The 21,664-nt window shown below is 47.6% G+C and overlaps 1 protein-coding gene across 1 annotated transcript; it reads right to left on the bottom strand.

Moving 5' to 3' along the window:
• Positions 1 to 1,870: 1,870 nt before the first annotated feature.
• LOC121292396 (zinc finger C2HC domain-containing protein 1C-like) lies at positions 1,871 to 3,526 on the bottom strand (the record flags this gene model as incomplete). The annotated part of the gene is made up of 2 exons (XM_041214246.1): positions 2,673 to 3,526; positions 1,871 to 2,309 (listed from the first exon to the last, which is right to left on the bottom strand). Coding segments are annotated over exons 1-2 (1,293 nt in total), but the record flags the coding sequence as incomplete, so codon positions are not given.
• Positions 3,527 to 21,664: the final 18,138 nt, after the last annotated feature.

The raw sequence follows: 21,664 nt of genomic DNA, 5'->3' as shown, positions 1-21,664 counted from the left end.
TTGTTTTCTATTCGCCTGTACAAAAAGTAACTTGTGTAAATAAGGAATGTAAAACAAGAAATTAAAGGGGGAGGGATATGGCAATTGTTGCTTTAAGGCCAGCCTTATTGAGCAAGGGTCACATGGTCAGAACAGCCAATGAACTAAAGACGCCTCTCGGTAATCCATTTCTACACCCTGCAACCGGGGGCGTTGAGCTGCCATCTCTCCCCCCCTTTAACCATGATTCAGTAAAAACTATGATATACTACCAAGTATCTATCTGTGCCCTCAGCTCACCTGCCTTATTCACTAGACATTATTGCATTGAAGTATATAACACGAATCACTGAACAGCTCCTTTCTTGTTTATATTACAACCATTGTATCCTTGACCTTCCATACACGCTTACTAAGATTCTACCTTCCATTTCCAGCTTTGCCTCTCTCCTTTCTGAATCTTCTTTCTGGTTCCCACTCCCCTGCCCACATAGTTTAAACCCTCCCCAAAAGCACTAACAAACCTCTCTGTCACACTATTGGTCCCAGCCCTGTTGAGATGCAACCCGTCCTGCTTGTACAGGCCCCATCTCCTCCAGAAAAGGTCCCAGTACCCCAGGAATCTAAATCTGAGTGAAGGAGGGAATGGAGGAGTCGGAGTGAAGGAGGGAATGGAGGAGTCAGAGTGAAGGAGGGAATGGAATGGAGGAGTCGGAGTGAGGAAGGTAATGGAATGGAGGAGTCGGAGTGAGGAAGGGAATGGAGGAGTCGGAGTGAGGAAGGGAATGGAGGAGTCAGAGTGAGGAAGGGAATGGAGGAGTCAGAGTGAGGAAGGGAATGGAGGAGTCAGAGTGAGGAAGGGAATGGAGGAGTCGGAGTGAGGAAGGGAATGGAGGAGTCAGAGTGAGGAAGGGAATGGAGGAGTCGGAGTGAGGAAGGGAATGGAGGTGTCAGAGTGAGGAAGGGAATGGAGGAGTCGGAGTGAGGAAGGGAATGGAGGAGTCAGAGTGAGGAAGGGAATGGAGGAGTCGGAGTGAAAGAGGGAATGTAGGAGTCGGAGTGAGGAAGGGAATGGAGGAGTCGGAGTGAAGGAGGCAATGGAGGAGTTGGAGTGAGGAAGAGAATGGAGGAGTCGGAATGAGGAAGGGAATGGAGGAGTCGGAGTGAAGGAGGGAATGGAGGAGTCAGAGTGAAAGAGGGAATGGAGGAGTCGGAGTGAGGAAGGGAATGGAGGAGTCGGAGTGAGGAAGAGAATGGAGGAGTCGGAGTGAGGAAGGGAATGGAGGAGTCAGAGTGAGGAAGGGAATGGAGGAGTCAGAGTGAGGAAGGGAATGGAGGAGTCAGAGTGAGGAAGGGAATGGAGGAGTCAGAGTGAAAGAGGGAATGTAGGAGTCGGAGTGAGGAAGGGAATGGAGGAGTCGGAGTGAAGGAGGCAATGGAGGAGTTGGAGTGAGGAAGAGAATGGAGGAGTCGGAATGAGGAAGGGAATGGAGGAGTCAGAGTGAAGGAGGGAATGGAGGAGTCGGAGTGAAAGAGGGAATGGAGGAGTCGGAGTGAGGAAGGGAATGGAGGAGTCGGAGTGAAGGAGGGAATGGAGGAGTCAGAGTGAAAGAGGGAATGGAGGAGTCGGAGTGAGGAAGGGAATGGAGGAGTCGGAGTGAGGAAGGGAATGGAGGAGTCGGAGTGAGGAAGGGAATGGAGGAGTCAGAGTGAGGAAGGGAATGGAGGAGTCGGAGTGAGGAAGGGAATGGAGGAGTCGGAGTGAGGAAGAGAATGGAGGAGTCGGAGTGAAGGAGAGAATGGAGGAGTCGGTGTGAGGAAAGGAAGGTGGAATCTATCGCACCTAATTGTCCTTGATCCATATTCAGGATGGGATTCTCCCTTTCCTTACCGGAGCTGGTGTGATTTTGTGGCTGCACTGGTAATTCTCCAAATCAGTTCCTTTTGCTCTCTTTTGTGCAGAATTGTAGACTTTCCTCTTGCGTTTGTAAACTTTCTTACAGATTTCAGTGTGTGTGTTGAGACGATCCAGAACAAACCTCCGGCCGCAGAACGAGCAGTGAGCTTTCTCCTCTGGAGAATAATGTCCAGTCCACTCTGTCCTCTCATTCTGTGATGAGTCAGCATAATGTGCTCTGTCCTCTGTATCATCATCTGTATCATTCTTTGCTTCACATGTATTCTCTTTATAATCAGCGAATGGATTTGAATGATCAGTATATTCCTCTGAGGAACATCCATCAAAGCTGCTCTCTTCATTCGCTTCTTCCCTCTTGTAGTGGCTGCTAGTTTTCATCTTGAATGATTTGTCACTGGTGTTCTTTGCTGCTCTGTGATCATCCACATCTCTTACATTCTCTCTGTTAAGCTTTTCTTTCTGCCTCTGCTTGTCTTCTCTTTCCACTTCTAGCAATCTTTCTTTCTCTTCCCTCTCTCTTTCTGCTCTTTCTCTTTCTGCCCTGTCTCTCTTTGCTCTCTCTCTCTCTGACTTTTCTCTCTCTCGCTCTCTCTCTGCCCTCTCTCTCCCTGACCTGTCTCTTTCTCTCTCTAGTCTCTCTCTCTCTGATCCCTCTCTCCCTGACCTCTCTCTTTCTCTCTCTGATTTCTCTCTGCTTAGTCGTTCTCTCTCTGAACTCTCTCTTTCTACAGCCCCCCTTTCCACCCTCACTAGTTCCACCATGTTTTTCACTTGCATCTCTTCTTCCTCTGCTTGATCCCTTTGCATCTGGATTTGTCTCAGTTCTTCCTCGATTTTCCTCAGTCTTCCTTGGATTAGACTCTCCTTCTTACAAATCTCTACTTCTATGTCCAATCTGCCATTTTGATGATTATTTTGGACTTCTCTGGGTTCCTGTTCCTTCGCACCGGCTGAGATATTGCATTGGTTGCTCCTTTGCCTCAGTTGGACTGAAGATGTTGAATCTTCCACTGGTCTCAGTTCCACAAACCGTTCTCTGCTCCTGAAATGGGATCTGCTGGACTGACATTTCCCTCTGGATTCTTTAGGTGGAGATGGTCTGAATGTAACAGCTGGCCACATGGGAGCGTCCAGGGGTATGAAACTCCTCCAATCAGAAGACTGTTCTTCAAAGTTTAAGATGTTACTGAGACCAGAGCTTCTCCGATCAATGGGCCTAAGAGGATGAGATCTGTCAATGCCAGCACTCCGCTTCCCTTGTGGACTGTGTGCAATTTGTGTCCACATTGAATTCTGATCCTCTGGGGGTGGCGATTGTATAAGTGTCACATCAGCTGAAGGATGCTCGTTGTTTGCAGGCTTTTTATAGGGACCCGAATGAGCTTCCAGGAGGTAGGTGTTTCGGAGGCGATACAGCGCCTCCTGATACTGCTGCTTATAGATGGCCATTAACTTCACCTGTTTGTCTCTCTCCAGCTTCTGTTGGAACTGACACTTCAGTAAGTCCAGTTTGGTCTGTGGTGCAGGAAACTCAGCATCTTGGGCTCCAGGGCTGATGGGTGGCAGTTTCCTCAAAGTCTTATTTTTCCCATAACGGGACAAGGGATCAACCTGAAGAAAAGGAGCCATTTCCCAATAAGCCATTAACAATTGCAGGAACCTGCAGTGGAAACAAGTCTCAAATTAAACCAGTCGGGAGAGCGCGAGGACTGAAAAATTCTCAGAGAGTTACATCTCCACAAAGCTAGAAATAATTGCAGCTTGTGACAAAGGCAATGTAACAATCGTGGGGGCCTGAACCTTCATACAGACCGCACCAATCACATTGGCGGACCTGGCCGAGCTCATAGAGTGTTTTCACAACAGGTTCCCGCAACAATAGTTATGAAACCAACTAGGGGTAAAATTATTTGTGAAATGAAGCAGAGTTAGTTAGTAATCCATAGTAAAAGGGGAAAAAATTATCACAATACAATGGAATTCTGTATTAAGTTTGCAAGTGACATACTCCAGTAATAAAAAAGAATCTTTAATAAAGACAATCACATAGGTCTGAGGGGAGAACTGGCTAAGGTTAATTGGGTAAATAGGCTAAAAGGTTTGGAGGTAAATAAACAGTGGGAAACATTTACAGAAACCATTCAAAATCTTCAACAAAATCGCAGCAAGAAAGACCCATCGCGTCTCACTCAGGAAGTTAGGGATCGATGAAACGAAGAGGCTTACAGTGTCGCAAAAAAACAGTAGCAAGTCTGTGGATTGGGAGTGTTTTAGAAACCAGCAGAGGGCCATCAAAAAGTCATCGAAAAGGGAAAAATAGAATGAGAGTAAACTAGCCAGAAATATAAAAACAGGAGAAAACAGGAACTACAGGCTAGATATCATGATATCAGTCATCGAGAAAGTTCTGGAATTTATTATTGAGGAAGCCTTAATGATGAAAATCATAGTATGATCACACAGAACCAACACAGTCCTACAAAAGGGAAATCATGGTTGTTAAATTTGTTAGTATTTGAGGATGTAACTAGTAGGGTAGATATAGGGGAACCAGTAGATGTAGCACGCCTAGATTTCCAAAAAGCATTTAATGAGGTGCCACACAGATTAATAGGCGAGATAAGGGCTCATGGAGTTGGGGGTAATATATTAGCATATGTAGAGGATTGGTTAATGGATAGAAAACACAGAGTGGGCATAAATGGGGCTTTTTCAAGTTGACAGGCAGTGAATAGTGGAGTGTGCTGGATCCTTGTTAATTGTATAAATTAATGTTAAGGATTGGAGGGTATTCATTAGAGGACTGCCTGAGCACATACAAAGAGACACTTATTGACACTGGTGGTGGGTTGTATAGATAGGAGCTAGATATCTGTAATGTTTCACTTTGTGAGTCAATCTAAATTGAGTAAAGATTGACTTGTGGTGTGCTCCTTCAGAGACTAGCTGTCAGAATTTTCACACATTTCAGCTATTTACAATCTACATAAGTTAGACAAAGAGACCGAGAGTAATGTAAGACCATAAGACAATAAGACAAAGGAGCATAAATTAGGCCATTTGGCCCATCGAGTCTCCTCCGCCATTCAATCATGGCTGATAAGTTTCTCAACCCCATTCTCCCGCCTTCTCCCCGTAACCTTTGATCCCCTTACCAATCAAGAACCTATCTATCTCGGTCTTAAATACACTCAATGACCTGGCCTCCACAGCCTTCTGTGGCAATGAATTCCATAGATTCACCACTCTCTGGCTAAACAAGTTTCTCCTCCTCTCTGTTCTAAAAGCTCTTCCCTTTACTCTGAGGCTGTGCCCTCGGGTCCTAGTCTCTCCTACTAATGGAAACATCTTCCCCACGTCCACTCTATCCAGGCCTTTCAGTGTTCTGTAAGTTTCAATCAGATCCCCCCTCATCCTTCTAAACTCCATCGAGTATAGAGACAGCGTCCTCAAACATTCCTCATATGTTAAGCCTCTCATTCCTGGGATCGTTCTCGTGAACCTCCTCTGGACCCTCCCCAGGGCCAGCACATCCTTCCTGAGATACGGGGCCCAAAATTGCTCACAATATTCTAAATATGGTCTGACCAGAGCCTTATAAAGCCTCAGCAGCACATCCCTGCTTTTATATTCTAGTCTTCTCGAAATAAATGCCAACATTGCATTTGCCTTCCTAACTACCGACTCAACCTGCAAGTTAATCTTAAGAGAATCCTGGACTAGGACTCCCAAGTACCTTTGCACTCCAGATTTCTGAATTCTCTCCACTTTTAGAAAATAGTCTATGCCTCTATTCTTCCTACCAAAGTGCATGACCTCACATTTCCCCACGTTGTATTCCATCTGCCACTTCTTTGCCCATTCTCCTAACCTGTCCAAATCCTTCTGCAACCTCCCCCCCTCCTCAATACTACCATCCCTCCACCTATCTTTGTATCATCTGCAAACTTAGCCAGGATGCCCTCAGTTCCTTCATCTAGATCATTAATGTATAAAGTGAAAAGTTGTGGTCCCAACACTGACCCCTGCGGAACTCCACTAGTCACCAGCTGCCATCCTGAGAAGGACCCCCTTATCCCCACTCTCTGCCTCCTGCCAGACAGCCAATCTTCTATCCATGCTAGTTCTTGCCTCTAATACCATGGGCTCTTATCTTACTGAGCAGCCTCCTGTGCGGCACCTTGTCAAAGGCCTGCTGGAAGTCCAAGTAGATAACATGCATTGGCTCTCCTTTGTCTAACCTACTCGTTACCTCCTCAAAGAATTCTAACAGATTTGTCAGGCATGACCTCCCCTTGATGAAACCATGCTGACTTTGTCCGATTTTACCATGCACTTCCAAGTATTCTGAAATCTCATCCTTTATAATGGACTCTAAAATCTTACCAACGACTGAGGTCAGGCTAATCGGCCTGTAATTTCCCGTCTTTTGCCTCACTCCCTTCTTAAACAGGGGGGTTACATTAGCGATTTTCCAGTCCTCTGAGACCCTCCCTGACTCCAGTGACTCCTGAAAGATCACCACTAACACCTCCACTATCTCTTCAGCTATCTCCTTCAGTACTCTGGGGTGTAATCCATCTAGTCCAGGTGATTTATCCACCTTCAGACTTTTCAGTTTTCCTAGCACCTTATCCTTGGTAATGGCCATCATACTCACCTCTGCCCCCTGACTCTCTTGAACTTTGGGGATGTCACTCGTGTCTTCCACTGTGAAGACTGACGCAAAGTACCCACTCAGTTCCTCCGCCATTTCTTTGTTCCCCACTACTACTTCTCCAGTGTCATTTTCCAGCGGCCCAATGTCCACTTTTGCCTCTGTCTTACCCTTTATATGTCTAAAAAAACTCTTGCAATCTTCTTTTATGTTACTGGCTAGTTTACCCTCATATTTAATCTTCTCCCTCCTTATTTCTTTTTTAGTTGTCCTCTGTTGGTCTTTGTAGGCTTCCCAATCCTCTGGTTTCCCCTGCTCTTTGCCGCGTTGTATGCTTTCTCTTGAGCTTTTATGCTGTCCCTGACTTCCCTTGTCAGCCATGGTTGCCTCGTCCTCCCTTTAGTATGCTTCTTCTTCCTCAGGATGAATTTTTGCTGTCTCCCCCAAATTACTCCCAGAAACTCCTGCCATTGCTGTTCCACTGTCTTTCCTGCTAGGCTCATCTCCCAGTCAATTCTGGCCAGCTCCTCCCTCATGCCTCTGTAGTTGCCTTTAATCAACTGTAATACCGTTACATCTGATTCCAGCTTTTTCCTCTCAAATTGCAGGGTAAATTCTATCATATTATGTTCACTTCCTCCTAAGGGTTCCTTCACCTTAAGCTCCCTTATCAAATCTGCCTCATTACACATCACTAAGTCTAGAATTGCCTGTTCCCTAGTGGGCTCCACCACAAGCTACTCCAAAAAGCCATCTCGTAGACATTCCACAAATTCCTTTTCTTGGGATCCACTACCAACCTGATTTTCCCAGTCTACCTGCATATTGAAATTACCCATGATCACTGTAACCTTGCCTTTCTTACACGCCTTTTCTATCTCCTGGTGTATCTTGTGCCCCACATCCTGACTACTGTTCGGAGGCCTGTACATAACTCCCATTATGGTTTTTTTACCTTTGCGGTTCCTCAACTCTACCCACACAGATTCTACATCATCTGACCCTATATCATTTCTTGCTATCGATTTCATTTCATTTCTTACTAACAAAGCAACCCCACCCCCTCTGCCGACCTGCCTATCTTTTCGATAGGATGTTTATCCTTGGATATTTAGCTCCCAGTCCTGATCCCCTTGCAGCCATGTCTCCATGATGCCCACCACATCATACCTGCCAATTTCAATCTGCGCCACAAGCTCATTTACCTTATTTCGTATACTGCGTACATTCAGATCCAACACCTTCAGTCCTGTATTTCCCGTCCCCTTTTTCATTGTCGTCCCTTTATCTGATGTGCTTGAAGTTAGATTCCCAGCCCTTTCCAAACACTCTGTCCTATTTTGTGTTCTGGAGACTTTAATAGCCTCTCCTGGGCTCTCCTTTCTTTTCAAGTTTTTTCATAATTTTCCATGAAGTTGAATCCACCCCCCCACACGTTAACCTGCTGCTTCGTTTCCCATCAGCCATACTGCTTGGAGTTTTACCCTTCCCTCCCCCCCCCCACCCCACTTTCTAGTTTAAAGTCCTGTTGACCACCCTATAAGTTTGCTGATTATATAGGTGGGAAGGTGAGCTGTGAGGAGGACAGGGGGGTATGGGTAGGTTAAGTGGGTGGGCAGCCAGGTGAGTTTAGTGTGGGGAAGTGTGAAGTTATTCATCTCGGTCATTAAGAATAGAAAAGCAGAAAATTTTTAAAAAGACCTGTAACTTTTAAAATATTGATCTTCAGAGAGACATGTGCAAGGAAGACAGAAAGTTAACATACAGCTACAGCAGCGATTATGAGACAAGTGGCAAGTTGGCCTTGACTGCAAGGGGATTGGAGGATCAGAATAAAGAATTCTTGCTCCAGTTGTACAGGGTGTTAGTGAGACACATCTGGAGTACAGTGTGTGTGTGTGCACAGCATCGCCAGCAGCTGCTTATTCCCAGACCCTCATTCATTCACCTCGCTGTCAATGCTTAGAAATGTTCCTCGTGGATTCTCCCTCTCGCACCTCCGACAATGTGGCTCCCAGATGTATTTTGAGAACGGGCGGTTTGGACTTTCCGCTTTACACTTACCGGCTGGTGCTCACTCCGGAAACTTCATCCGGACTCGCAGTCCTGCGGCTCCCTGTCCTGCCAATCCCTTACCCCCTCTCTCACTCTACCCTGCCTCTTCCCCTTTCCCCCCCTCTATCTCCCCTTTCCCTCTCTCTCCCTCCTGTTACTCCAGCGCCTGTTGCACTTTCAATTCATCAGTTTCTATTGTTTACATCTGTTGCCAAGAGACACTCTGACGTCATAGAAAAGGTTACAATTTCTCGAAGGAACAACAAAAAAGTAGGAAACTACCTAGAGATGGAACCATCCCATAATAATCAGCACCTTCAGGAGAGGAGGGGGACCCTGTACCCCAGTGAGAGTCAGCACCTTCAGGAGAGGAGGGGACCTGTACCCCAGTGAGAGTCAGTACCTTCAGGAGAGGAGGGGGACCTGTACCCCAGTGAGAGTCAGCAATTTCAGGAGAGGAGGGGACCTGTACCCCAGTGAGAGTCAGTACCTTCAGGAGAGGAGGGGACCTGTACCCCAGTGAGAGTCAGTACCTTCAGGAGAGGAGGGGGACCTGTACCCCAGTGAGAGTCAGTACCTTCAGGAGAGGAGGGGACCTGTACCCCAGTGAGAGTCAGTACCTTCAGGAGAGGAGGGGGACCTGTACCCCAGTGAGAGTCAGCAATTTCAGGAGAGGAGGGGACCTGTACCCCAGTGAGAGTCAGTACCTTCAGGAGAGGAGGGGGACCTGTACCCCAGTGAGAGTCAGCACCTTCAGGAGAGGAGGGGGACCTGTACCCCAGTGAGAGTCAGCACCTTCAGGAGAGGAGGGGGACCTGTACCCCAGTGAGAGTCAGCACCTTCAGGAGAGGAGGGGACCTGTACCCCAGTGAGAGTCAGTACCTTCAGGAGAGGAGGGGGACCTGTACCCCAGTGAGAGTCAGCACCATCAGGAGAGGAGGGGACCTGTACCCCAGTGAGAGTCAGCACCTTCAGGAGAGGAGGGGACCTGTACCCCAGTGAGAATCAGCACCTTCAGGAGAGGAGGGGAACCTGTACCCCAGTGAGAGTCAGCATCTTCAGGAGAGGAGGGGTCCTGTACCCCAGTGAGAGTCAGCACCTTCAGGAGAGGAGGGGGACCTGTACCCCAGTGTGAGTCAGCACCTTCAGGAGAGGAGGGGAACCTGTACCCCAGTGAGAGTCAGCACCTTCAGGAGAGGAGGGGGACCCGTACCCCAGTGAGAGTCAGCACCTTCAGGAGAGGAGGGGGACCCGTACCCCAGTGAGAGTCAGCAACTTCAGGAGAGGAGGGGGACCCTGTATCCCAGTGAGAGTCAGCACCTTCAGGAGAGGAAGGGGACCCGTACCCCAGTGAGAGTCAGCAACTTCAGGAGAGGAGGGGGACCCTGTATCCCAGTGAGAGTCAGCACCTTCAGGAGAGGAGGGGACCTGTACCCCAGTGAGAGTCAGCAACTTCAGGAGAGGAGGGGGACCTGTACCCCAGTGAGAGTCAGCAACTTCAGAAGAGGAGGGGGACCTGTACCCCAGTGAGAGTCAGCACCTTCAGGAGAGGAGGGGACCTGTACCCCAGTGAGAGTCAGCACCTTCAGGAGAGGAGGGGGACCTGTACCCCAGTGAGAGTCAGCACCTTCAGGAGAGGAGGGGGACCTGTACCCCAGTGAGAGTCAGCACCTTCAGGAGAGGAGGGGGACCTGTACCCCAGTGAGAGTCAGCACCTTCAGGAGAGGAGGGGGACCTGTACCCCAGTGAGAGTCAAAACCTTCAGAAGAGGAGGGGGACCTGTACCCCAGTAAAAGTAAGCACCTTCAGGAGAGGAGGGGGACCTGTACCCCAGTGAGAGTCAGCACCTTCAGGAGAGGAGGGGGACCTGTACCCCAGTGAGAGTCAGCGCCTTCTGGAGAGGAGGGGGACCTATACACCAGTAAGTGTCAGCACCTTCAGGAGATGCGGGGGACCTATGCACCCGTGGGAGTTAGCACCTTCAGGAGAGAAGGGGGACCTGTACCCCAGTGAGAGTCAGCACCTTCAGGAGAGGAGGGGGACCTGTAACCCAGTGAGAGTCAGCACCTTCAGGAGAGGAGGGGGACCTGTACCCCAGTGAGAGTCAGCACCTTCAGGAGAGGAGGGGGACCTGTACCCCAGTGAGAGTCAGTACCTTCAGGAGAGGAGGGCGACCTGTACCCCAGTGAGAGTCAGCACCTTCAGGAGAGGAGGGGGACCAGTACCCCAGTGAGAGTCAGCATCTTCAGGAGAAGAGGGGACATGTACCCCAGTGAGAGTCAGCACCTTCAGGAGAGGAGGGGAACTGTACACCAGTGAGAGTCAGCACCTTCAGGAGAGGAGGGGGACCTGTACCCCAGTGAGAGTCAGCACCTTCAGGAGAGGAGGGGGACCTGTACCCCGGTGAGAGTCAGCACCTTCAGGAGAGGAGGGGGACCTGTACCCCAGTGAGAGTCAGTACCTTCAGGAGAGGAGGGCGACCTGTACCCCAGTGAGAGTCAGCACCTTCAGGAGAGGAGGGGGACCAGTACCCCAGTGAGAGTCAGCACCTTCAGGAGAGGAGGGGGACCTGTACCCCAGTGAGAGTCAGCATCTTCAGGAGAAGAGGGGACATGTACCCCAGTGAGAGTCAGCATCTTCAGGAGAAGAGGGGACATGTACCCCAGTGAGAGTCAGCACCTTCAGGAGAGGAGGGGGACCTGTACCCCAGTGAGAGTCAGCACCTTCAGGAGAGGAGGGGACCTATACCCCAGTGAGAGTCAGCACCTTCAGGAGAGCAGGGGGACCTGTACCCCAGTGAGAGTCAGTACCTTCAGGAGAGGAGGGGGACCCTGTACCCCAGTGAGAGTCAGCACCTTCAGGAGAGCAGGGGGACCTGTACCCCAGTGAGAGTCAGCACCTTCAGGAGAGGAGGGGACCTGTACCCCAGTGAGAGTCAGCACCTTCAGGAGAGGAGGGGGACCTGTACCCCAGTGAGAGTCAGCACCTTCAGGAGAGCAGGGGGACCTGTACCCCAGTGAGAGTCAGCACCTTCAGGAGAGGAGGGGACATGTACCCCAGTGAGAGTCAGCACCTTCAGGAGAGGAGGGGACCTGTACCCCAGTGAGAGTCAGCACCTTCAGGAGAGGAGGGGGACCTGTACCCCAGTGAGAGTCAGCACCTTCAGGAGAGGAGGGGACCTGTGAGGGATGATATCTTTAGGGCAGCATTAGGTCTCTCGAGCAAACTGAAATTCATGTTATGTTGCCCTTCAGGCTCTCTCAATGTTTTGAGCAAGACACCTGTAAATCTTTATTAATGATAACAGAAGCTTCAATATATGAAGCTCTTTAAGGCAGATTAATAGTGTCCTTCCCACATAATGTACTTCACTAATTAGTTTGTCAGCAGTGTTATCATACCTGCTAATGAGAGTTATAACTCAGAGGCTCAAAGTGTATGTTCATTGGGGACAGTGTAGAGGGAGATTTACTCTGTATCTAACCCCATGCTGTACCTGTCCTGGGAGTGTTTGATGGGGACAGTGTAGAGGGAGATTTACTCTGTATCTAACCCCATGCTGTACCTGTCCTGGGAGTGTTTGATGGGGACAGCGTAGAGGGAGAATTACTCTGTATCTAACCCTGTGCTGTACCTGTCCTGGGAGTGTTTGATGGGGACAGTGTTGAGGGACTTTACTCTGTATCTAATCTGTACTGTACCTGTCCTGGGAGAGTTTGGCGTGGACCGTATGGAGGGAGATTTACTCTGTATCTAACCCCGTGCTGTACCAGTCCAGAAGTGTTTGATTGGGACAGTGTAGAGGGAGCTTTAGTGTGTATCTAACCCTGTGCTGTACCTGTCCTGGGAGTGTTTGATGGGGACAGTGTAGAGGGAAGTTTATTCTGTATCTAACCCTGTGTTGTACCTTTTCTGGGAGTGTTTGATGGGGCAGTGTAGATGAAGCTTTACTCTTTATCTAACCCTGTCCTGTACCTGTCCTGGGAGTGCTTGATTGGGACAGTGTAGAGGGAATTTTATTCTGTATCTAACCCCATGCTGTACCTTTTCTGGGAGTGTTTGATTGCGCAGTGTAGACGGAGTTTACTCTTTATCTAACCCTGTCCTGTACCTGTCCTGGGAGTGTTTGATGGGGACAGTGTAGAGGGAGCTTTACTCTGTATCTAACCCCGTGCTGTACCAGTCCTGGGAGTGTTTGATGGGGACAGTGTAGAGGGAACTTTACTCTGTATCTAACCCCGTGCTGTACCTGTCCTGGGAGTGTTACAATCAGTTTGAGGGAGAGAGGATTGGGTCCGAGACTATGTTTTTAAACTTAAGTAAAGGGAATTATGAGGGCATGAAAGCATAACCGGCTATAGTGAATTGACAAATTAGGTTATGGGATTGGTCAACTGAGATGCAGTGGCAAACATTTAAGGGGATATTTCAGAATACACAGAATAGATACATTTCAACGAGTAAGAAAAATCCAAGGGATGGGCACACCATCCATGGTTTACTAGAAAGGTTAAAGATGGTGTCAAACTTAAAGAAAAAGCATATAATTGTGTAAAGATAGATGGAAGGTTAGAAGATTGGAGACAATATAAGGAACAGCAGAGGATGCCTAAAAGATTAATGGGGAGGGAAAAATTAGAGTACAAGAGAAAGCTAGCCAAAAATATAAAAACAGATAGTAAGAGTTTCTAAAAATATTTAAATAAGAAACGAGTTAACAAAGTGAGCTCTGGTACTACGGACAGTGAGTCTGGAAAATTGATCATGGAAAACAAGGAGATGGCAGATGAATTGAACAGGTATTTTGCATCAGTCTTCACTATAGAGGATGCAAGTAACATCCCAGAGGCAGCTGTAAATCAGGAAATGGAAGTTAGGGAGGAACTCAGGAAAATTACAATCACCAGAGAAGTGGTACCGAGTAAATTGCTGGAACTGCGGGCTGACAAGTGCCCGGCTCCTGATGGACTTCATCCTAGTGTCTTAGAAGAAGTAACGAGTGAGATAGTTGATGCATTGGTTTTAATTTTCCGAAACTCCCTAGATTCGAGGAAGGTCCCATTAGATTGGAAGATAGCAAATGTAGCCCTAATCTTCAAAAAGGGGAGGAGACAGAAAGTGGCAAACTGCAGGCCAGTTAGCTTAACACTTGTCATAGGGAAAATGTTAGAAGCTGTTATTAAAGAAGCTATAGCAGGGCACTTGGATAAGTTCAAAGTAATCAGGCAGAGTCAACGTGGTTTTGTGAAAGGGAAATCATGTTTAATCAACTTATTGGAGTTCTTTGAGGAAGTAGTATGTGCTGTGGATAGAGGGGAACCAGAGGATGTACCATGCTTAGATTTCCAGAAGGCATTTGATAAAGTGCCACATCAAAGATTATTGCGTTAAAATAAAAGCTCATGGTATAGGGGGTAACATATATGTATGGATAGAAGATTGGCTGACTAACAGGAAGCAGAGAGTAGGCATAAGTGGGTCATTTTCAGGTTGGTAAGATGTAATGAGAGGCATGCCACAGTGATCATTGCTGGGACCTCAACTACTTACAATTTATTTAAATGACTTGGATGAAGGGATGGATGGGATGGTTGCCAAATTTGCTGATGACACAAAGATAGGCAGAAAGGTAATTTGTGAAGAGGACATAAGAGGCTAAAAACATATATAGATCGGTTAAGTGATGGGCAAAGACCTGGCAATTGGAGTATAATGTGGGAAAATATGAAATTATCCATTTTGGCAGGAAGAATAAAAGAAGCTAATTATCTAAATGGTGAGAGATTGCAGAGCTCTGAGATGCAGAGGGATCTGGGTGTCCTAGTGCATGAGTCACAAAAGGCTGGTATGCAGGTACAGCAGGTAATTAGGGAGGCTAATAGAATGTTATCATTTATCGTGAGGGGAATTGAATACAAAAGTAGGGAGATTATGCTTCATTTATACAGGCCCTAGTGAGACCACGTCTGGAGTATTGTGTACAGTATTGGTCTCATTATTTAAGTAAGGATGTAAATGTGTTGGAAGCAGTTCAGAGAAGGTTTACCAGACTAATACCAGGAATGGGTGGGTTGTCTTATGATGAAAGGCTGGACAGGTTAGGCTTGTACCCGCTAGAGTTCAGAAGAATAAGAAGCAACTGGATTGAAACCTTTAAGATCCTGAGGGGTCTTGACAGGGTGGATGTGGAAAGGATGTTTCCCCTTGTGGGAGAATCTAGAACTGGGGGGTCACTGTTTAAAAATAAGGGGTCACCCATTTAAGACAGAGATGAGAAGAAACTTTTTCTCTGAGAGACCTGAGTCTTTGGAACTCTCTCCCTGAAAAGGTGGTGGAAGCAGAGTCTTTGAATATTATTAAGGCAGAGGTGGATAGATTCTTGGTTAGCAAGGGGGTGACAGGTTATCGGGAGTAGGCAAGAGGCAGATTTGAGGTTCCTATCAGATCAGCCATGATCGTGTTAAATGGTGGAGCAGTGTTGAGGATGAATTCTGCTCCTTGTTTGTATATTTGCATGTTAAGTGTCGGGGAAGTTTGCTTTGTATCTAATCTGGCATCTGTGCTAATTTTCATATTTAAATTGGTGTAATCACAGCCTATTTATGCTGAAGTGATTATGAGAAGTTAACTCTGACAGATGACAGTTTATACTTAAAGTGGGTACCTTCAGGAGAGGAGGGGACCTGTACCCTAGTGAGAATCAGCACCTTCAGGAGAGGAGGGGACCTGTACCCCAGTGAGAGTCAGCACCTTCATGTGCTTACCTGGCAGGGGAGAGACCTTGATCGTATTTCTGCCTGGGAAAGAGCAATGGCTATAACCAGTTAAACCCCTTACTATGGGGTACCTAACACCATCCGAGTCATGGTGAAGGGCAGCGAGCAAGGAACAGGAATGGATAGGACCTTCTTCACCAAGAGGATCCTATTCGAGCTGTGTGGTTTCGAGGCTGCGGAGATCTACTGCCTACAGGATTTCCCCAGCGCTGGATTTTTTGCTGTGATGTTCAAGCAAGTGGCAGCTTGTGTCAAACTCCTGAAGGTGTTTGAGGAAAAGAAAGATCTGCCAGAAATGAAGATCCTGACGGCGGAGCCGCTCTTTGTTCTACCGTTGCAATGAGACCGGGTGGTGACGGTGCATCTGTACAACCCTCACGTCCCTGTCGCTGACGGTGCATCTGTACAACCCTCACATCCCTGTCGCTGATGGTGCATCTGTACAACCCTCACGTCCCTGTCACTGACGGTGCATCTCTACAACCCCTTCGTCCCTGTCGCTGACAGTGCATCTGTACAACCCCTTTGTCCCTGTCGCTGACGGTGCATCTGTACAACCCCTTCGTCCCTGTCGCTGACGGTGCATCTTTACAACCCCTACATCCCTGTCGCTGACGGTGCATCTCTGCAACCCCTTCGTCCCTGTCGCTGACGGCGCATCTCTACAACCCCTTCGTCCCTGTCGCTGACGGTGCATCTGTACAACTCTCACGTCCCTGTCGCTGACGGTGCATCTGTACAACCCCTTCGTCCCTGTCGCTGACGGTGCATCTGTACAACCCCTACATCCCTGTCGCTGACGTGCTCACCTTCCTTACCAGGTACTTCGATAAGGTTGGGAGCTGCACCGCGGTTAGAGATGATTTGAGGATCTGGACAGGTAAATGCCAGGTTAAGGTAACGCTTAAGACCGACGGTAAGGGAGGCGTTTTCCACCCCCCTTCCAAATTTGCTATCGGGGGAAGCCGTAGTTACCTTGTCTACGCTGGGCAACCCAAACTTTGTTGCTCATGCGGCAAGTCTGGTCATGTGGCGGTCAACTGCAGCGCCGTCCTCTGCAAGAACTGCAAACAGGAAGGGCACCAGACAAAAGATTGTAAACAGGCTAAGTGCTGCAACCTGTGTGGCGGGGCACACAGGAGAGGAGGGGGACCTTTACCCCAGTGAGAGTCAGCACCTTCAGGAGAGGAGGGGGACCTATACCCCAGTGAGAGTCAGCACCTTCAGGAGAGGAGGGGAACCTATACCCCAGTGAGAGTCAGCACCTTCAGGAGAGGAGGGGGACCTGTACCCCAGTGAGAGTCAGCACCTTCAGGAGAGGAGGGGACTTGTACCCTGGCTGGTTTACCCTCCAAGGTTTGAGGTCATCCAAAGCTACCTTTGTCATTATTCACACCAAGTCCTGTTCACCAACATCCCTGTGCTCGCTGACCAACACTGACACCTGTTTAAGCATCACCTTAATTTTAAAATTCTCATTCTTGGTTCCAAACTGCACCATGGTCTCTGTAATCTCCTCCAGCCCCACAACTCTCCGAGGCCTCTACATTTCTCTAATTCTTGCCTGGTGGATCACCAATTCTTATCGCTGTGCCATTGGTGATTGTGCCTTCTCTTCCAGCACCTTCCAACATTCTAACTCTCTTTCTCCATTCAAGACCCTCATTAAAACTACCCCTTTGACCAATCTGTTGGTCAGCTGCCCCCGTATCTCCTTGCATGCCTTGGTATCAAACTGTTCTTCACAATGCCCTTGTGAAGCCCCTTGCAATGTTTTATTAAGCTAAATCTTCTAAAGAAATGTTTGTTGTTGTTGGTGAATTGAATAGTAAGAGGGAAACCCTTCCTGGAGTTTAGTTTTGCCAGGGTCTCTTCAATATTAATACAATGTTTTTGTCAGTATTTGTGTTGGTGTCTGTGCCGCACCCTGTTCATGATCTGTTTGTTGAGGTTTTGGTGTTTTTATTGCTATGTTGTTTTGAGACACAGCCTTGCCTCACCATTAACATAACCCGTTGCTCTCCTGTAAACCTGTTATTCACAGCAGGTTGATTGGAAACATTCTCTTTGTTTTGAAATGATTTGCAAATTGAAGTCATGATCAGCAGATTGTGTAATTGGAGCAGCGCAGATGTTAACAATCTAATTCACTCACACGTGACAACATATCTCCACAGCAAGTTCTCACTTTCTTCTAGTTTGGCAGTAGATTTTTTTCCTTTAGCATTTACTGACCTATAGCCATAGGTCTGAACACGGTAAGGAGCTTTTAGAGCTGGTCTGACATTTCGGGAGGTAATCCATTGTTGTGAGGTGCAGACTCCTGCACACAGCCAACTTGACTGAGCGTGCAGATATCTAGACACATCGGTTGTGAGCAGAGAGTCTAACTCTGGCAGAGTGGTCAGCACAAGCTTCATAACTGGCCCATGTAGAATAACGCAGCATTGAAGGAAGCTCCTTGACCCCTCATTCTTGTGCCGACTCTTTGAAAGAGTGATCCAATTAATCCCACACTTGTGCCCTTTCCCGATCATCCTGCACTTCTTTCATCTTTGAATATTTATCAATTCCCCTTTGAAATTTCCACTTGAACCTGCTCCCACCGCCGTGTCAGGCAGTGTGTTCCAGTCCTAACAACTCTCCCTTACAAGTTTTCCTCAGGTCACCTCTAATTCAAGTTTAGAGAATTATCTTCAATCTGCACAGTCCCCTTCTACCACTGGAACCAATTCTCCTTATTTACTCAAACTAACACTTTATCATTGAGAACACTTCTATCAAATCTCAACTGAACCTTCTCTGCTCTAAAGAGAACAGCTCCAGCTTCCCCGATCTCAGCGAGTTATTGAAGTTTGCCCAGCTCTGAAACGATTCAAGTAAATCTCCTCTGCACCATCTCTAATGCCTTCACATCCTTCCTCTAGTGTGGTGCCCAGAATGTTTTCTTTATTCATTCATGGGATGTGGGTGTCGCTGGCTGGACCAGCATTTATTTCCCATCCCTAATTGCCCCTTGAGAAGGTGGTGGTGAGCTGCCTTCTTGAACCGCTGCAGTCCATGTGATGTAGGTACACCCACAGTGCTGTTAGGGAGGGAGTTCCAGGATTTTGACCCAACAACAGTGAAGGAACTGCGATATATTTCCAAGTCAGGATGGTGAGTTACTTGGAGGGGAACTTCCAGGTGGTGGTGTTCCCATCTATCTGCTGCCCTTGTCCTTCTAGATAGTAGTGGTTGTGAGTTTGGAAGGTGCTGTCTAAGGAGCCTTGGTGAGTTCCTGCAGTGCATCTTGTAGATGACACGCTGCTACTGTGCATTGTGGTTGAGGGAATGAATGCTTGTGGATGTGGTGTCAATCAAGTGGGTTACTTTGTCCTGGACAGTGTCAAGCTTCTTGAGTGTTGTGGGAGCTGCAGGCAAGTAGAGAGTATTCCATCACACTCCTGACTTGTACCTTGCAGATGGTGAACAGGTTTTGGGGAGTCAGGAGGTGAGTTACTCACCACAGGATTCCCAGCCCCTGACCTGCTCTTGTAGCCACAGTATTTATATGGCTAGTCCAATTCAGTTTCTGGTCAATGGTAACCCTCAGGATATTGATAATGGGGGATTCAGTGATGGTAATGCCATTGAATGTCAAGGGGTGATGGTTACATTCACTCTTGTTGGAAATGGTCATTGCCTGACACTTGTGTGGCGCAATTATTACTTGCCACTTGTCAGCCCAAGCCTGGATATTGTCCAGGTCTTGCTGCATTTGGACATGGACTGCTTCAGTATGTGAGGAGTCGCAAATGGTGCTGAACATTGTGCAATCATCAGCGAACATCCCCACTTCTGATCTTATGATGGAAGGAAGGTCATTGTTGAAGCAGCTGAAGATGGTTGGACCGAAGACACTGCCTCTCCTCATTCTTCCTACTAAAATGTCTCAGTTCACTCTTCTGTTTTAAATGTCATCTTTCATGTGTCTGCTTATTTCACCATTCTGTCCATATCCTCCTGAAGCCTGTTATTATTCTCATTGTTTCCTACATTTCCAAGTTTCCTGTCATTGTACACCTTGATGTTACGCTCTGTGCAGCCAAGTCCAGATCATTAATCTCTTCTCTTCACCTAGAGGCGTTGATTGTCTGAAGGATGCTGACATTGGCTGTCCACACTTGCTGCCAAATTCAGCAACTCACCACAACACTTCCAAAATCTTCCAGAAAGTGTGCTACAAGCTGGGTGCCTAGTTTTAGATGTGATGCTGATCGTTTCCCTGATCTAATTAAAAGATATTCAATTCTTAATGGGCTTGACAGGTTAGATACTGAGAGATTGTTTCCGCTGGTTGGTGAATCTAAACCACAGTCTCAGGATAAGGGGCTGATCAGTTAGGACGGAGATGAGGAGACATTCCTTCGCTCAAAGGGTTGTGAATCTTTGGAATTCTCTACTCCAGAGGGTTGTGGATCCTCCATCATTGAATATATTCCAGCCTGAGATTTCTGGGAACTGAGGTAATTCAGGGATTTGGAGAGAGTGTGGGAAAATGAAGTTCAGGTGGATGATCAGCCCTGATCTTATTGAATGGCAGAGCAGGGTTGAAGGGCTGAATGGCCTTTTCCTGCTGCTTTTTCTGGTGTTCTTGTGTCCTCTTGTGTTGATTGCAGGTTCTTTGGTGAGTTAAATGGAGCTGCATGTACCAAGTGTTAGAATCATATCTCAGACTGAAGTTTTCTTTTAGAAAATGGAAGGATTTGGCCTGATCTGGACATGTGGATGCCAACCTGGGATTTTTGGGAACTGTAAACAAGCCGCCTCATCCAAGAACTCACCGGACCTCACCTGGGGTTGACCTCTAACCTCTTATAGCCACAGGAGTGAGCAGGAGGCTGCTGACAATGGAAGGAGGAAGACCCCTTTGTGATGAAAGCCATTGAAAACTAATGGCTTCATTAACACTGCTAAAGGGCGACTCAGAACTCAGTGGCTTCACATCACAGTTGCTGCATCTCAACAGTAACACATAAGAATATAGAATTTGGGACCGCGGGGAATAGTGAAGGAGGCACAGCTGCATCATACATCATGGAAGGCCTGTCACATGTTCACCAGATTTGACAGTCCTAATAGGCCAAAGGGCATCTACTCATTGACCAAGTTGCAGTGGTTGTTGGAGGTCAGTCATCTCAGCTCCAGGACATCACTGCAGGAGTTCCTCAGGGTAGTGTCCTTGGCCCAACCATCTTCAGCTGCTTCATCAATGACCTTCCTTTCATCATAAGGTCAGAAGTGGGGATGTTCGCTGATGATTGCACAATGTTCAGCATCATTCACAACTCCTCAGATACTGAAGCAGTCCATGTCCAAATGCAGCAAGACCTGGACAATATCCAGGCTTGGGCTGACAAGTGGCAAGTAACATTCACACCACACAAGTGTCAGGGAATGACTATCTCCAACAAGAGAGAATCTAATTATCGCCCCTAGATGTACAATGACATTACCATCACTGAATCCTCCACTATCAACACCCTGGGGGTTACCATTGACCAGAAACGGAACTGGACTTGGCTACAAAAGCAAGTCAGGGATAGGAATCCTGCAGCAAGTAACTCACCTCCTGACTCCCCAGAGCCTGTCCACCATCTACAAGGCACAAGTCAGGAGTGTGATGGAATACACCCCACTTGCCTGGATGAGTGCAGCTCCCACAACACTCAAGAAACTCGACACCATCCAGGACAAAGCAGCCCACTTGATTGACACCCCATCCACAAACATTCACTCCCTCCACCACCGATGCACAGTAGCAGCAGTGTGTGTACCATCTACAAGATGCACTGCAGGAACTCACCAAGGCTCCTTAGACAGCACCTTCCAAACCCACGAGCACTACCATCTAGAAGGACAAGGGCAGCAGATAGATGGGAACACCACCACCTGGAAGTTCCCCTCCAAGTCACTCACCATCCTGACTTGGAAATATATCATCGTTCCTTCACCGTCGGTGGGTCAAAATCCTGGAACTCCCTCCCTAACAGCACTGTGGGTGTCCCTACACCACATGGACTGCAGCAGTTCAAGAAGGCAGCTCATCACCACCTGCTCAAGGGCAACTAGGGATGGGCAATAAATGCTGACCCAGCCAGCGAAACCCACATCCCATGAATGAATAAAAAAAAGTCTAAATTTTTCTTTGACAAAATGGAAGGATTTGGCATTATCTGTACATTTGGGATTAACCTGGGATTTTTTTTCAAGAAAATCATAAATTCACCTGGGAAC

This window comes from Carcharodon carcharias, chromosome 20, assembly GCF_017639515.1.
Source record: "Carcharodon carcharias isolate sCarCar2 chromosome 20, sCarCar2.pri, whole genome shotgun sequence".
Lineage (NCBI taxonomy): Eukaryota > Metazoa > Chordata > Chondrichthyes > Lamniformes > Lamnidae > Carcharodon > Carcharodon carcharias.
Note: the sequence above shows the minus strand (reverse complement) of the source record. Positions and strands in the feature narration are given on the sequence as shown.